Raw genomic sequence first — 16,693 nt, forward strand, 5'->3', positions numbered from 1 at the left:
ACCTAATCTGGTTTTAAATTGTTTTTTATGCCCAAAACTGCACATAAAGCATTGAAATCTCAAAAATTAATATGAAGGTTCATTATCCACATTCCATATGTGCAGTACAGATACTTAATCAGTTTTACCTACTGTACAACTATAAACTAAATTACTCTAAGAAGAGAAAGCATTTTCTTGTCTTTGATCAAGAAAATACACATAAAGACACAAGCATGAATCATCTTTTTATTTTCTAAATGGATTTAAGCTAACATCTGGAGTGCCACATAACATACTCTTTTCATGTGCAGCATAAACTAGAGACAATTATCTTTACTTTGTTTCTTTGTGTTAAATATATATTTCAAGGGTAGCATCCATGACCATTAGTCAGCAAAGTAACACAACTGAAAGAAATCTAATACCAAAGGAAAATGAAGCTCATGAACAACATGATGATCTTTCTTGTCTCATAGCATTGCTGTAAAGGTATATATTTTTTTAAATACACTAGAATTCATGGAAAAAAATGTTTTGTAGTTTCAAGCTTCATGGTGCATAACCTCAATTACATTTTAAATTTATTATCCTATTGAATCAGTAAAAGCATACACAAAACACTTTTCTTGCTTTCCCTTTACTTGACAGTATTTTAAGTGATAAGATGCATTACTTTATTCTGTCTTATTCTGCTATCTTGACAACCAGGGAATGTCATACAATGCTATTATTGCACAAGCAGATTCCCACAGTACATTTTTCAATATATTATAAAGGATTACAATTAAAAGTCATATTTTTAATTCTGTAGTAAAAGTTGGGGTGTAGGAAGTAATGAGGTTGCATAAACCGCCAATATTAAACAATACAAAGAAGATAAAAACATGAAACAAGACAAGCAAAGTTCTATTATTTCTGACAAAGTAGACAGTGATGTACAAAAAAAGATACTGAACACATTAAAGCAAAGTTTGTTTAACAATTCTCATACATTGCATTGCCTTAATGTCACACAGAAAGGCATTATTAATATTGGTGATCTTTTTCTATCAACCGATTGAAATAAACAGGACATACAGAACTTTAAACTGTTATTTCAGGGCCAATATCATTCCATGTTTTATCTTAAAACAGTGCACAATTAAAATCCCAAAACTATGTTTAAGTGAAAAATGTTAATTTTATTTTCTGTGCCTATCTTTTCTATATTTTAATTGGAATCTTTAATTTAGCCTCGTCACATTTGTACAGAAAATCTTAAAATCTATAAAAGCTTTAGTTAGTTCTATGACTAAAATAGAAAAATGATTAGGGTCTCTTTACTGAGTGGTGTAATTCAGCACTCTTACAAACACTCCTTTTGTTGTTATTTATATTTACGTTTCATATCACAAGTTACATTGAGAGTTTTTACTTTCACTAGAATATGTCAGAACTAACTAACATAAGACAACTACTGTATCTCCCTTAAAGTTGACAAAGTTTTCAGAGGAGACTGACTTACAACTAGCAAGATCTATTTCTATGGATATTTTATTTGGGAGTAAATATTTCAGTTAAAATACCTCCTTTAAACACACCTGGAAGGGCTTCCAAAAATATAAATTTTATTTTAATCATGATCCAGCAGGCTTGATCTTGGGTTTCCACTTCAGCATTTTGAAAATCTCCTTTCTCATTTCCTCATTCCTCAGGCCATAAATGATGGGGTTTAGGGTTGGAGGAATGTTCAAATACAGCAGATCGGCTGAGAGACGGATACCTGTGAGGACAGTATTCTTCTCCGGATCCTTTATTTCCAAGCTGCCAGTCACAAACAGCAAATAGGTATTCCCAAAGAAAATTGACAGCACAATGCCATGTGTGACAACAGTGTACATTGCCTTCCTTGATGCTTCAGTGAGACGAGCACTGCGGGACTCCTTCAGAATTTTCATGTAAGAGACAGCAACAATTATTTGGCCACCTGCTAAGTGTATAGCAATCATGAAAAGCCTGTAGTATCTGGGAAAGACAGAGATAGACACAGTACATGGGCTAGCCTCCAAGGCAGCCCCAGTGCACAGAAAGCTGCTAGAAGTAATAAGATAGCAAGGCTTATGACCCACGAAGGGGAAAATATAAAACATGGGATAAACAATGGCAAAAGCCCAGCAGATTACTATGAACTTATGGACGCGGTCATTGGAGACTTTCATCTCATAGTCGAAAGGGTAGCAGATCACAACAAACCTATCAATCGCCATGAATGTCACCATCCACATCCCAATGCAGGTGAAGACATTTAAGAAGTAGTATTGTATGAGACACCAATTCAAAGTAATGGGTTCTGTGCTAGACATGGAAAATCTGGTGATAAAATAAGGTGGAAACGTTAGGAGTCCAAAAAGATCAACCAAGCAAAGGTGAGAAATAAGGACATTTTTCGGATTTCTCACTGAGCTCCTTGTAGAAACAATGTGAATGACCATGCTGTTTGCTAAAAAGCCAATGATGAAGACAATGACTTGAATAGGAATGATGACATGCCTTACTTTGCTACTGTAAACTAAACCCAGCAAAATGAATCCAGCTGTTTCATTGGCTTCACTTCCAGCCATTATTGATTGTATTGAAAATTACAGCCCTAGTTTTTCACATCACAAAAGAAATTTGGCAAACAAAATGAGAATCCACACACTATATTGCTGGATTAATGACACACCATTTAAAAGGGACTGAAACGGTCCTCCTTTTAGCAATTTTTTTTTGCTTCAGTGTCCTTAAGGAATCTGCCATTGGCTGTAAGGTTTGTTTTTCTTCATATAACACGTTTAACTCTTTGAAAGTCAGTCCTGCCATGCAACCAATATATTGAAAGACATTCATTTTATATTTTAGGAGAAAACTGTTTGTTGTTTTGATATTTGTGCTTATTATATTTTGTAGTTTTATTTAAACAAAGCCATTTGTCCATGCATATTCCACGTGAAATCTGTACATATAAAAATGCAATAAAAATAATTACGGGAACAAAGGTATTATCTATTTGAACAATAATATGAAATAAATGCAATTAAGATCTATATATATACACTGTATGTAATACACATATATATCAGTATGTATATATATATATCAGTATGTCTAATATATAACAACGTATTTTTACAAATAACAGGCCATTTGGGCTATCTAGATCATTAGTAGTTAAAAGTAATTGATCTAATTATCTGATCCAGCAACTTCTTAAAAGAAGCTTGGTATTGGCTTCAGCAAAAGCTTTGGGTAGCTTGTTCCATACTCCCACATCCATTTGTGTAAAGAAATGATTAGTTGTCTGAGTTTTAAATACACAACCATAGAGTTTCCAATTGTATTTCCTGGTTCCAGAGTCACTCTTAATTCTGAACAGGTTCACTGTATTGAATTTGTCAAAGTCCTTCGGGATTTTGAATGCCTCTTTCATGTCACATAATCTACTCTATTCAACACTGAAAATGTTCAGTTCCTACAGCCTGTCAGTGTGAGAAATTTCTTTACCGCAAAAACATAATCTGTTTGCTCCTCTCTTGACTGATTCCAGAGCAATAATGTTTTTTTATAATGTGGCAAATAAAATTGTACACAATATTCTAAATAAAGTCTTAGTAGTGCACTGTACAATGTTAACATTCTTGAATTTAAATTGTATGCTTTTAATTATGTCTTAACATTGGTTTGCCTTTTAATGCTTGTAAAATGTTCATTTAATATGCATTTAAATTATGTATGTTAGTGAAAACTGCACTTGTGTTAACCCCTGCTTGTGGAAAAGCAATATTGCTCTGTAACTCTCACTCCCTAGTCCTCTAAGAAAAAAGCCAAGGAATTGTAATGTAGATAAAGCCTGTGCCTTGGCCTGCCCTGTCACTAAGTATGAGCTCCAGTGAGCATGCCACAGTGTCCCACAACTCTCTTGCCAGTGACTTCCTGACCAGATCATCCATTGGGGAGCTAATGGACTAGCACTTCTCATTTCATCCACTGTGTCTTTACTGCTTTTCAGGGAAACACAACAATTGGTTTCACACTTTCGTGAGTTGCTAAATACTTTGGTTTCCCTTAAAAGTCCATAAACATTTATGAGGAACTGCTCCTGATGTGCGCTTTGTTTTGGGTAAAATATGTAGGACCACCAACAATTCTTGATAGCTCAATAAAGACTTAGGACACTGTGTTTCTTCATAAAGTTATGCTTTTATTAAATGCCTTTCTGCAAACAAGTTCATATTATCATCCGTCAAATTGATGTTTTATTTTTTGAGTTATCCTCATTTGATCAGTAATTAACCTTTGTTTTTTACACATTTTAAGAGTTTCTTTACACCTCTCCCTTAAACGAGCTCAGAGAAGTGATTTAAATAACGATAGCAGGAACGTCTGTGCATAAAATATCAATTTTTTAGCAGGATGTTTTTGTCTGTTTAAGACTGGGTCTTTTTTTCTATTGAAAGAAGCAGAAAGCTGTAGCCAATAGAGACTTTTTCCGTGTCTCATTTTTTCTAGAATATCTCCTCATAGGGTTTATAACGGCATTTGTAAAATTGTTGCATGCCACTCACAAGAAACATACTATACTAATTCCACGTTCATGCAAAGTTTTTATTAAAGGGGTCTTTGAATAAGGTTTGGTGTCTTACCATACGTATTTCATAGAATTTTCGCGAATTTAGGTTATTCACCTATTACGTACTTTCAGAACAGGCAAACGAAAGTGCGCTGTGTAAACAGAGTACCTGTATGTCTTGTTTTTGATCAGCCATTGTGGATTGCATGTTAACAAGGGTATATTGTCTAAACACTTTTGACGTTGCTTTGACTTTGCCTGCTATTTTAACAGAATTATTTGATTGAAAATGTTTCAGTTTTGTGCCTTTTCGGGTTTGCATTGTTAATATCAGAACGCATCAATTTGCTGTGTTTATAATGTCTGACATAAAATGTGGTTTGACTGCACAGTACTGCATGTAAAACGACGGGTGAAATTTCCTCCAGTGGGCTCGTAGACTAGGAACAGTATGGGACGCCATAAAGCGATTATTTATTATTCTTTTTAAAAAATATTTTGTGCAATGTGTGATGGCTTCACATAAAGTTGTTTTAGCATATCACAATACCTGTATATTCAGATTCAGCTCAATGGTTTTCTAACAGATTATCTATTTCTTTTGAATCTGAATAATTTTAATAAAGATTTAAATATTTAAATTTTCCCTCAGAACATTTCAAACAATAACTTAAGTATTTACCTTACACAGCAGTTCTTGTAGTAAACTACATTTTTTCACTCATGGGGGCAGCAAAGCATTAAAAATGACCTAAATCTAGGACAAGAACCAGTTTACATTTCTATTTATATACTATAGAGTTTATAGCAATAGAGGACATTATGTAAAAATACTAAGACAAATGAGTTAGTATGGAAGCGGCTTTTTATTTTTGTTTGAGAAAAGAAAATGTTTTTTTATTTTCTTGTACTTTGTGGTGTTTGGGTCATTATTCAGACAATGAAAGTAATGCTTAATTGCAATACACAGAAAGTAAGCAAAACTTGACATAATACCTGCCTGCATGATGTTGAGACATCACAATTTATGGTAGTGATAAACAAAGCTGATTATTCACATTTCTTGGAACAGGTCATGGCTAACACATTATTAGCACATTATTAGTTTTTACCGTGTATAAGTAAAATCTGTTGCTTCTCTTCCTTATCACTTTACAAAAATGTTTTTTTTAATTTGGCAGTAGGTACAGCAAACTGAATTTTCTATTTGCTAAAACCTATAATGACATTATTGCCATTTTCCAGATTAAAATAAATATAAGGATATCCTTATCCAGTTATATTTCATTTGATTATCCAGATTCTGTTAATAATCATGTAATCAAATTTAGCCACAAGCACACTTACAAGAGGTGATGTATTTCAAAAAGTCTCCAATGCAGGCATTCTTGTATGTTTTATCTTTTTATATACCGGGACAAGGCATTACTTTAATGACAGGAGCTGGTAATGGACGAAACTGCTGACATTTACCAACAGCTTCAAGTAAGTGTGAGATTTTCTCTGATTCAAACAGGTTATTTGTCTTGCTGTTCATAATACTGTGGAGAGCCTGGCTCTTGTTTCTTTTAAAAATCTTAAGAAACTCTTTCCTTATGTCTTTATTTCTTAAGCCATAAATGATAGGATTGAAGGTGGTAGGCACATTGAAATAGATTAGATCTGTGGCAATTCTCAAAATAGCTATTACTGCCTTGCCATTGTCTGCATGGAGACTTCCTGTAACAATTAAGAGCGATGATGAAACAAAGAAGATTGCAAGTACGATGCTGTGGGTAACCACTGTATTAAGAGCCTTGCGAGAGGATTCAGTGAGACGGGCACTCCGAGACTCCATTAAGATCTTGACATAGGAGAAGCCCACCATGGCTAAACAAGCTAAAAGGTGGATTGTGAGCATGAAGAGTCTGTAGACCTCCTGAAATGTGGTAGAGATGCACATACTTTCTTCCAGAGAGATTCCTGTACACATGAAGCTGGGGGACAACACCAACCTGCAGGATTCATGTCCAATGTAAGGAAAAGAGTAGATCATTGGATAAAAAATGGCAAACAGCCAAGAGATTCCACAGGACAGCACAGCTTTTGTATTTGTGATTGTCATTTCATACTCAAAAGGGTTACAAATGACATAGTACCTGTCCATTGCCATCAAGGTCAAAATAAAAACAGACAAGCAGCTGTATGTGACATAAAAATAGTACTGCAACAAACATAACTTCATATCCATTGGGCTAAGATCTCCCAGAACAAACCTGATAATCAGGTAAGGACAGGTAGTAGTTATGCCATAAAGATCTACAGCACACAGGTTACAGATCAGTATGTTCTTTGGTGTTCTCAAGTAGCTTTTTGAGTAGACAATAAAAATGATAAAACCATTTGCCAAAAAGCCAAGAAACAAAAAGAAAACTAAAATGGGAATGATAATACCCCTTTCATCAACACTGTAGATAAATCCAAGCAAAATCACTCCCGATGTTGTATTCAGTTGTACATTCATTTTTTATTTTCTATTTTTAAAAGTTTAACTTCTTTAGGCTGGTAAAAGAAGCAGTTAATGTGAAAAAAGATAATACTTTGTGGGAATGTGTTTATATCTTTTTTTTTAAATATTAGGAAATTATTAATTCAGAATTGAGCCTAAAATAAAATGAATATGATGTGTTTCCTGTTCTGGGTTTAAATACATATTTGCATCGCACATGTTGTACCAGGGGAATGGACACTGGACTGCCCATCAGGTGTAATCAAAACAATAAAGTTCTAGAAACAGTCGCTCATTAACAGAGCTTGAAATAAACAAGGGCAAGTGAGCGAGCATTGCTGAGAGCCAGACATTTTGAGCCACTAGAAGTGTGAAAAGACAATGAGCTGTGTTCGCAAGTTAATATTTCTCCAGGGAAATTGTATTTCAAAGCAGTCAAAGTAACACATTACATTATCCCTTAAGTTCTGTTTCATTTATTTTAAAATAATCCACTAGAACTTTCTTTCTAAATGCATCATAATTTTAAAAGGTACCTTCATTTGTTCACATTACTAGTTATGCTACAAAAAAAGAGTTAATAACATTGCAGTGCTATTTATCTACAAGCTGTCACAAATGCATAATGATAAGCCATCCATAATACAGCACCAATGCATCTGCCTCCATTAAACAATTTCAGCATCATAAAGTTCAGCATAGTTATACGTCTTCTTTGCTAGTTTACTTGGATAATGCTCTTTCTACCAATGTAAGAACAATGACATTCTTTAATAACATTAATAATAAAATATCAGACATTAAAATTGAGAAATTGTAAAAAAGGAAAGCTGTAACTATACACTTATAAACAGCATTTTCTAAATCCAAAAAACAAAACATTGGAAGTGAGACATCACTCTTTTGAAAAAAAAGCAAAAGTGATTTCATTCATGCTGTAAATCACACTTATCTCTGCTAAGGTGATGACATATTTTTTTTGTTTCTGAGCTGGGTCAAGAGTGGCAGACAGCAAAGAGGTAGACATGCCTGTTTAGTCTGGTTCTGGGAATGGGGTATAACTCTTTTAATTGTGATCAGCTCTAACCATAGTACATTAAGTTTTGTCAGTGTCTCAGATTAGAAAAATTAACAATGTAGATTCTAAATTCAAAAAACAAAACAAATTCGAAGTGAGACATCACTTCTTTGAAAAAAAAAAGCAAAAGTGTTTTCATTCATGCTGTAAATCACTTTCATCTCTGCTAAGGTGATGACATAATTTCTTTGTTCCTTACTGTTTTGAGGCAATAAATTGGTTTTCTGTCCATCCAATATTGGAAAGCTAACTATCTTTTTAAGGTTAGAGTTGATCCAAATCTTGACCCAGGAGCATAAGGCAACAGGACTGAGAGCACACGACTCTGATTCAAACATAACTAGCCTCTGGGAGCTGGTTGGAAACAGAAGCACCTGGCAAAAATCCACTTGAACATAGAGAACATTTACATGAATAAACTCCACACAGAACAAACAGTGAAACAGAGAACAGAGAATGCAAGTGGTAATGGGAGTATGTTTTTTGCAATCCAATCATATTGTCGAAGCTGATGCACTGTCTTCTTTCAAGTACCAGTTGGGCTACATTTTGCCGAAAGGCCACCTCTCATCAGTATCGATTCCAACGTATCATATAACATCCATTTTATTTCTTACATTAAGTCATTTCTTTATGTATGGTAGCAGTTGTGTATTGTTTTTACCTGCCCTTTGAGTCATAGGTCACTCTAGAATACTTTAGACTAGAATTGAATCCAGAACCATGGAGCTGTGGGGCAACAGTTTTGACCTTCCCTTCAAACCACCTTGATGACCATCACAGATTTGTCCATTTATTTTAAATAATATTGAGTAAAGCCCAGGATTTCTGTATTTTTTTGTTCTTTCACTTCAATACTTTACTTTACCTAAAGCGGTGACCTATTTTTGCAACTGCTCTATCTGAAAACATTTTTTTTATTAAATGTTTAATGTCTATGAATCTTCCAAGCTAGCTAATTGTAACAATAGGTCAAGCAGCCAATAATAATGTGTGAGGCTCTTCTGCTCTGTGGGGGTTGGGCTAACAAACTGTGCCTTAGTATTAACAAAAATACTAAAATATACATTTAAATTTGATAATTTTATTTTGCTGTGTTGTTTTTCTCTTTATTTTAATTAATTTTCAAGTTCACATACAATCATTGAAGAGCAATAAGATTAAGAGAACAAAACAAAAGAAATCAATAAAATGGGATTTAAGCACCGGTGTCTACTTGAAGAGTCCCTGACAGGAGGGGAAATAGCCACAGTAATTGAGGAGTGGTCAGATAGAGTTTGAACACCAATCATACATTTTCAGACCCTGTCAAAGGTAATTGTGGATGACCAGAAAAAGTCAATTCTCGAAAAGGATTGATGGAGTTGTGAAAAAAAATGTGTAATCTCTTAATTTTCAATTAAGCAACCTCCAAATGGCAAAGAGCTCCAAGCCCTTGCAGAAATCAAGAAGACTGGAGCTTTTTCTAGATTAAGTCAGATTGTCTGGGGATTGATCAATCTCCGTGTTCATAACAATATTAAAATCATCCCCTGTGAGCATCGATGGAATTTGAATTGAGGAGAGATCTGACAACAAACCAGGGAAGAAGGAAGCTTCAAAGGAATAGTGAGCACAAACACATCCTAGTAGTAAAGAGTTCACCGTATAAGTGCCCCAGAATAATTCAATTCAATTCAAAGTATTTTTATATAGTGCCTTTCACAACAAGGTTGCCCCATACATCTTGTGAATACAGAACAGAAAAGACCAGAAGACAATGGAGGAGAAGATCCAAAAACTCCTTAGTAAGGAGAAAAATAACCTCTAGGGGTCCAAGGTCAACTGGCTGCCCAACCCTTTTGGGCGTGCTAACATTATACAAAATTATATAAAAAAGGAATAAATGAAGAAGGGGAGAACAGAATAAGAACAGAAGATCTCTCAGCATCTTTTATTATCTCATACAGTCAGAAGGGAAGGCCCTTGTCTATAAGGATAACACCTCCTGGCTCTTAGTGTTCAAGGACGAGTAAAAAACATGTCCCATCGATTTCTCACATACAGTAGCTTTATGTCTTTCAGATCAGACACGTGGGTCTCCTGTAAAAAGGCAATCTGGGGGTTATCTTTTTTCAGAAAAAAATATAATGTTTTTGCTATTTAATAGCATGATTTAAACCTTTAACGTTAAGAGAGATCACATATGTTACCTCTCCATTATAACACGGGGGATTAGCTGATGACAGTATACAAATGAAACAAATTTTGAGAGCATTAATGCATGGTGAAGGACTTTAGACTGCAAAATAAAAAGGAAGGGTGGAAAAAGCAGAGTATACTTAAGCTGAGTTAGCCTGGCATCGGTATTGATAGAAAAAGAAGGCTGTATAAGTATATCTTAACAGAAATAAAACATTATTAAGTCCATGCACTATAATATACGCAACACTAATAACCATCAGGAAAGAAAATTTAAATCATTTGTACTCTTTGCTAGACTACAAATGAAAAATAATGTGAAATGAGGGGGAGTTTGATTAACCAAGACAAACCGTATCTTTATTTTGTGAAACTATCTGCCTGATAACCAAAAATGCTATTAGTTTCATCCACATTAAGTCCATCCAAGAAGGCCTAGGCCTCCACTGCACTGTTCAAAGCGTGGTTCTGGTCTTCATAAGTGAAACACACACAGTATGTCGTGGGGAAGTGCATCGCAACCAAATGCCCTTTCAGACGAACATCTCAGTCAAAAAGCATCATGTGACACCTAGTTAACCTTTTTGATCCACTTTTACTTCCTTGTTTGTTTTCAGGAAACAGCAGACAGCGGCTTATTCTTTGCTTTACACCAGCCTTCTTACTTCAGTTTCATGCCATGCTTAGGTTACTTAGGAGACCCTGCAATTTAAATCCACAAAATTGTTCCCCTTTAAAACAAATTCGTATCTGCAGTTGTACTTTGTTTTTGCAAGAATGTTTGGAAATTCTTTTGGAGATCTATATTCATACTAGTGTCAAAGTTTGAAAACTCTCACATTTTGTGTCTGAAAGCGAAAAAGAATTAAAAATGAAAATAAATATCTCCTTATTGCTAAAAAGCAGTTGGCTAGCTACTATTTATGTTAGAATTGCTGATTAATTCCTTCTAACTGATTCTAATCTACAGTATGCTTCAATTTTGAAACCTTTTGCTTTCCCATGTGTTTCCTGTGACTGTTGCATTGTGTTGTACTCTAATTGTCACGATTGTAAGCCCCTCCTCTTAAGGACGCTCCACCTCTTCCTTGTTTGTCTTGATTTTTGCACCTGCCTCCTGTTCCAGCCCTTCCCTACAAGAGCCAGACGCTCCTACTAATCCAGGCTCAGCTTTCAAAGATGGACGCCCAGAAGCCCGCCTACCAGTGAATCCAGGAGAGGCTCGACGGCATCGGCTACACAATGGCGTCCTGACCGTCTGGGTCCGGGGCTGGAGCGCCTGGCCCCATTACCCCTTTTTATTCCCCCAACCCTTCGCCGGATCCCGCTCCGGCTTTTAACTTTGTCTTGTCTCTGTCATTAATAGACCACCCAGCTCTGGATATTTGCATTCCCTTGATTTTGCTTTGGACTCCCTTTGGACTTGTTTGTCTTGGCCACGCCCCCTCCCCCGGCCCCGAGCACTAGCGCACTGTTGACACGCCCCCCTGTTCTTCTAGCCCCGATCCTTGTATTTTTTAATCCCCCGTGTTTGTTGCACTCCCTTCTGGATTCTATCATCTGCATAGGGAAAACTCTTCATGACAGAAATGGTGAGCTGCTAATAACGTGTGTCTGACCTCTACTACGCAGCAACACATTGCGCTATTAAATAAGAATCTTTCAATCCAGGACTGATATTTTACTTTAGTGGTTTGCTGCATGTTTTAAGCAGGAAAAGCAAGTCATTTAGCACCAAATATTTTGTTTAATATTCCCAAACCATACTTAAATTTTAATGTGTTGGTTAGGTTTAATGTGTTGGTATTCTTTTGTGTAATACAACACTAATAGCTGATACTGACACATTTTGTTTTATGATTTTTGTTTTAATTTACCTTTGAAATTTAACTTTCCTTTTACCTGCATAGTAATTATTCCTATATAGCTAAAGATGCTGCTACTGTTTAACACAAGCTGCTGATTTCTTTAAGCTTTTTGTGGGCAAAAAACAGTATTCATTTATTTTGTTAATGTAATTGATGTGTAGTTAATCAGAACCACTTCATATTCTATTTCAAATTTTGGACTATAAATCGAATGCTTAATATATTGTTAAAAAGGTGTAGCGAAATGTCAGTTTCGTTCGTTTCGATAAAGCATATCTGTCATAATTTATTTACATCAGTTAAATAATGAAATATGTTTTTTAGATATAGACTGATGTGTTCAACAGTACCAGTACTGACTGTATGACCAGAAATCATTTTTGTTGGCTTTCCTTTTGCGTTCAGGAGATCGTAACATGGAGGAATAGAGCAATGTAAATTAAAAGGACTTTTTTAAACTACACTCTAAATATATTTTAAAGATAATGGTGCACTATTGTGATACAGTTTTGTTTCAGTCACCTTTAGTAGAATTTGACAGAAAGTTCAAGTTAAAAGTTTAGATTAATTTGGAACATGCTGCAAATGTGTTTGGTAGATCAATGTGAGCTCCGATGTCTAGGCAGCAGAGAGCTTCCCTGACTTTCTGAAGCTCTGTACTGTCAAGCTTAGACTTCCCTGGCACTTCTTTCTTCATGCTTTGCATTGTCATTCTTACATTTCTTTAAACTTTGTATGAGGCCCTCCGGTATATAAAACTTAAATCCTAGATAATTGCTTATTCAAAAGAAAAATACCCCATTAAAGATGACTTTCATTTCCCACAGTAATTCAGAATGTGTGGCAGTTTCATATTACTTATTACTAAAAAAGAACTATGGAGAGCATTACATTTTAAAGCATTACATTTCACCACGCTGCAACTGGCTTGTACCATCTGTATGCCTGCTGTTCGTTACCATAATAATGAATGACCATGGACAAGCTGTAAACTGAAGAGTTAGAGAAGACGCATTGAGTCTTCTTTTCAGCTTGGAATTTACCCTTTACAGCGATCCTTTTGGCTATATTTTTTATGTAGCCGGATGAGTAAAAATAGATTGGATTAATAACTGGAGAAAGAAAAGATTTCACACATACTTTGAAACCATACGGCTTTGGAACAGCAGGAGGCGAGGCCCAGCTGTGGGGAGGGGTGGTATTTTAATTTTCCTGCGCAAACCGTATTCCCCACAATTCTACAATGAGTTCCTCAGGCATATCGTTCAAAATTCAGAATTATGAAAAATAAACCTTTGTTGAGTTTGCATGACAGACCAAAGGTACCTTTTGAGAAGTTGTGTACTGCTTGCAAAGTGACAACCCGCTAATTTTGCTTGAAGAACTTAAAATCTGTCTGTACTGTAGCTTTACTTAATTGAGTAGAAAGCCACCTTGCTCTGTTAAGCAGAGTTTGTGTTAACACACCACACCCTTTTGAATGAGTTTTAATCAACTTTGTCTGGCCAAACTTTGTTTGGGCAGAGTGATGGAGAGTGAAATAAATGACCGCCGGCACTTTTCCTTCCCCCCTGGTGTGAGGTGATAATGCGGAAAACAGGTTTTTTATTTTAATGGGAGTGTGAACATTGAGTGAGCACTGTGGCGCACAGTGAGATTAACACAGTGAGATTACTGGGATAGATAATTTTAGTAAATATTTTGACAAATATCTGAAGTTTTGCTTTCATGAGGCAAAATAAAATTGTATCCAGCTGTGAATCTGTTACGTGACCTTGCCCCTGTGAAATCTTTGGAAAAGAGGTTTATTGGACAGCGTTACTCACAGTGTAGTGCCCATAGAGTGTTAGTTTTAATACACTGATAATGATAATAATGTTGCTTTATTAGCCCTATACAATTTCTTGCATTAGGAATTTGTCTTTTCACATACCCCAGCTTGCTCTCCATGAGACACAGACACATAGACAGGGAGAGAAGCTTGGGGTGAGAGCACAGGGTCAGCCATTGTACAGTGCCCCTGGAGCAGTTGGGGTTAAGGGCCTTGCTCAGGGGCCCAACAGAGTAGGATTCCTCTGCCAGCTGCAGGATTTGAACCAGCAACCTTCCAGTCACAGGCACAGATCCTTAGCCATAGAGCCACCGCTCCACCCCATATAGTATAAAGAAAGTATAGTTTTTATAATGTTTGTAATCGCTATTCTTGAAAGTACATTTTGTATTCAGTTTGCCTCTGCATGTTAGCTGGTGGGCAAACGTTCAAGGTGAAAGTTCTTCCACAAGAAGTGTACCGTTAAAGCAGAGAAGACGACACCAAACTTTTCTGGCTCTGTATGTTGCTCAAGCTCAAGGCACTTTAGTCATAGAGCTGGGAAGACGCCTCCCTTCTCCCCCTTCCCTCTGCCTGCCTGACCTGTCCCCATTTTTAACCATTCTGTGTCCAAATCGCAGTGAGAGAAAGTAGGGAGAGACAGAAAAAAAGTGAACCCTGGTTTAATTTTAAATTATATTTTACCTTCATTTTTTTATTTTATAAGTTTTGTATTTTACTTATTTTTTGATAGTCACATTTAACATATGTTTGAACATTAATGTTTTTACAAGATGTGGCAGTGCAACAATTAATTAAATAATAATAATAAACTTTATTTTATATAGCGCCTTTAAAGGTGGCTTCTCAAAGCACTTTACAGGATGACAATAACAATAAATAAGAAGACTACAACAATAAATAAGAAGATTTCACAAGTTAGGAGACAATTATAATTACAACAATACAACAATAATAATAGAGGAGACCGTGGAAGGTGGTATTAAGAAGAGCAGAGGGGTGAAGAATGGAACCAGTTAAGTAAAGGCTTTTCTGAAGAAGAAGGTTTTGAGTCTGGATTTGAAGGAGCTTAGAGAAGGTGACTCTCTAATATCCTTGGCCAAAGAGTTCCAGAGCTTGGGGGCATAGCAGGAGAAGGCCCTGTCGCCCATACAATGTAGATGGGCTTGGGGGACAGTAAGGAGGGCAGAATTTGAAGAGCGGAGGTTGCGAGGTGGGGAGTAGGGCGATAAAAGTTCAGACAGGTATTGAGGTGCCAAGCCATGTAAAGCCTTATAGGTGAGCATGAGGATTTTAAAGTCTACGCGGAATTTGACCGGAAGCCAGTGCAAGGACTCCAGGATAGGAGTAATGTGAACACTTGCACTAGACCTGGTCAGGATCCTGGCTGCTGAATTTTGGACATACTGCAGCTTGTTTAGAGTAGATTTAGATACCCCAGGGAGTAGAGCATTGCAGTAGTCAATTCGAGAGAATACAAATATGTTGATCAGCTTTTCAGCCACAGTTAATGATAGCATAGGGCGTAGTCTTGCGATATTTCTAAGGTGAAAAAAAGATGTTTTGACAGTATGCTGTACATGTGGGTCGAATGTTAAGCCAGAATCGAATATAAGCCCAAGGTTTTTCAATTTTGATGGAAGCTCAAGTACAGAGCCATCTACAGACAGGGTTACAGGACTGGCTTTACGAAGTTGATGGGGGGTACCAATAAGCATGACTTCAGTCTTGTCACAGTTAAGATGAAGGAAGTTTTTAGTCATCCAAATTTTTATGTCAGAGATGCAATTAGATAGAATAGAGACAGCCACATCAGTGTCGGGTTTGGTATGGATGTATATTTGAGTATCGTCAGCGTAAAAATGAAAGTTTTTAAATTAAATTAAAGTGCGAATTTTAATACTAATTACTGATTACTAATAGTGTATGCACCTGACTTTATTTAGATGTATATAAAATACTGAACTGACATAACATTCAGGAATACAATTGAAAATAGTGATATTTGTGTAGATGAAACTGTTCTAAAATTAATTAAAAAAAAATTTTAAACAATTAAAATGTATAATCTTTCCATGTGTAATGTCATTAGAAAGTACAATAAGCCTCTGCTTTGTTTAACGATGGTTTCAAATAAAAAACTAACTGGTGAGAAAGCTATGTTTAATGATAAAAGATTTCAAGTTAAAAGAAATTTACATTCCATTATCAAGTTTTAAAGGCATACGCACTCAGTGCCATAAACACTGCAAGCTGCAGAACAGTCTCCTTACGGCACCGCCTCTTCTCTGACTGAGCTCAGTGGACGGTGTGCTATTTTCTCAGCCACCTTTGATTTCCATCACACCACGGGAAGACAGGAGAATGTGATTGTACTGTATCTGAACGAAATGCGTGTTGCGTTTAAAATGTTTAATTAAAAAGTTGCAGCTTACGCAAAGATTCTAAGCTGATCACTCATTTTTCATGGATTTCGTGTTTTTAACTAAACCTGTTTTTTTATGGGTTTTAAACTCATGCAATGTCTGTTTTAGGCAGACATATTATTGTTTCTTGTTAAGAAACGCTTTGGGGTTCACGTGGGTATGCGCCCTCGCCACTGCCGCTTCAAGTCGGCCCCCCACCGTCGGGGACTCGAACCTGGGCCTCCTGCGTCACTCAACAGGGACCCAGCCGC

The 16,693-nt window shown here is 36.1% G+C and overlaps 1 protein-coding gene across 1 annotated transcript; it reads right to left on the reverse strand.

Moving 5' to 3' along the window:
- Positions 1-1,598: 1,598 nt before the first annotated feature.
- Positions 1,599-2,246, reverse strand: LOC148840989 (olfactory receptor 1P1-like). Its single transcript, XM_088920756.1, has one exon. It carries the CDS (start codon positions 2,244-2,246, stop codon positions 1,599-1,601), a length of 648 nt encoding a protein of 215 aa, XP_088776882.1.
- Positions 2,247-16,693: the final 14,447 nt, after the last annotated feature.

Source organism: Atractosteus spatula, chromosome 1 (assembly GCF_055471065.1).
Source record: "Atractosteus spatula isolate fAtrSpa1 chromosome 1, fAtrSpa1.hap1, whole genome shotgun sequence".
Lineage (NCBI taxonomy): Eukaryota > Metazoa > Chordata > Actinopteri > Semionotiformes > Lepisosteidae > Atractosteus > Atractosteus spatula.

Excerpts from the sequence above, each read along its gene's own strand:
- LOC148840989 (XM_088920756.1), bottom strand. The coding sequence starts at position 2,246 with ATGTGGATGGTGACATTCATGGCGATTGATAGGTTTGTTGTGATCTGC.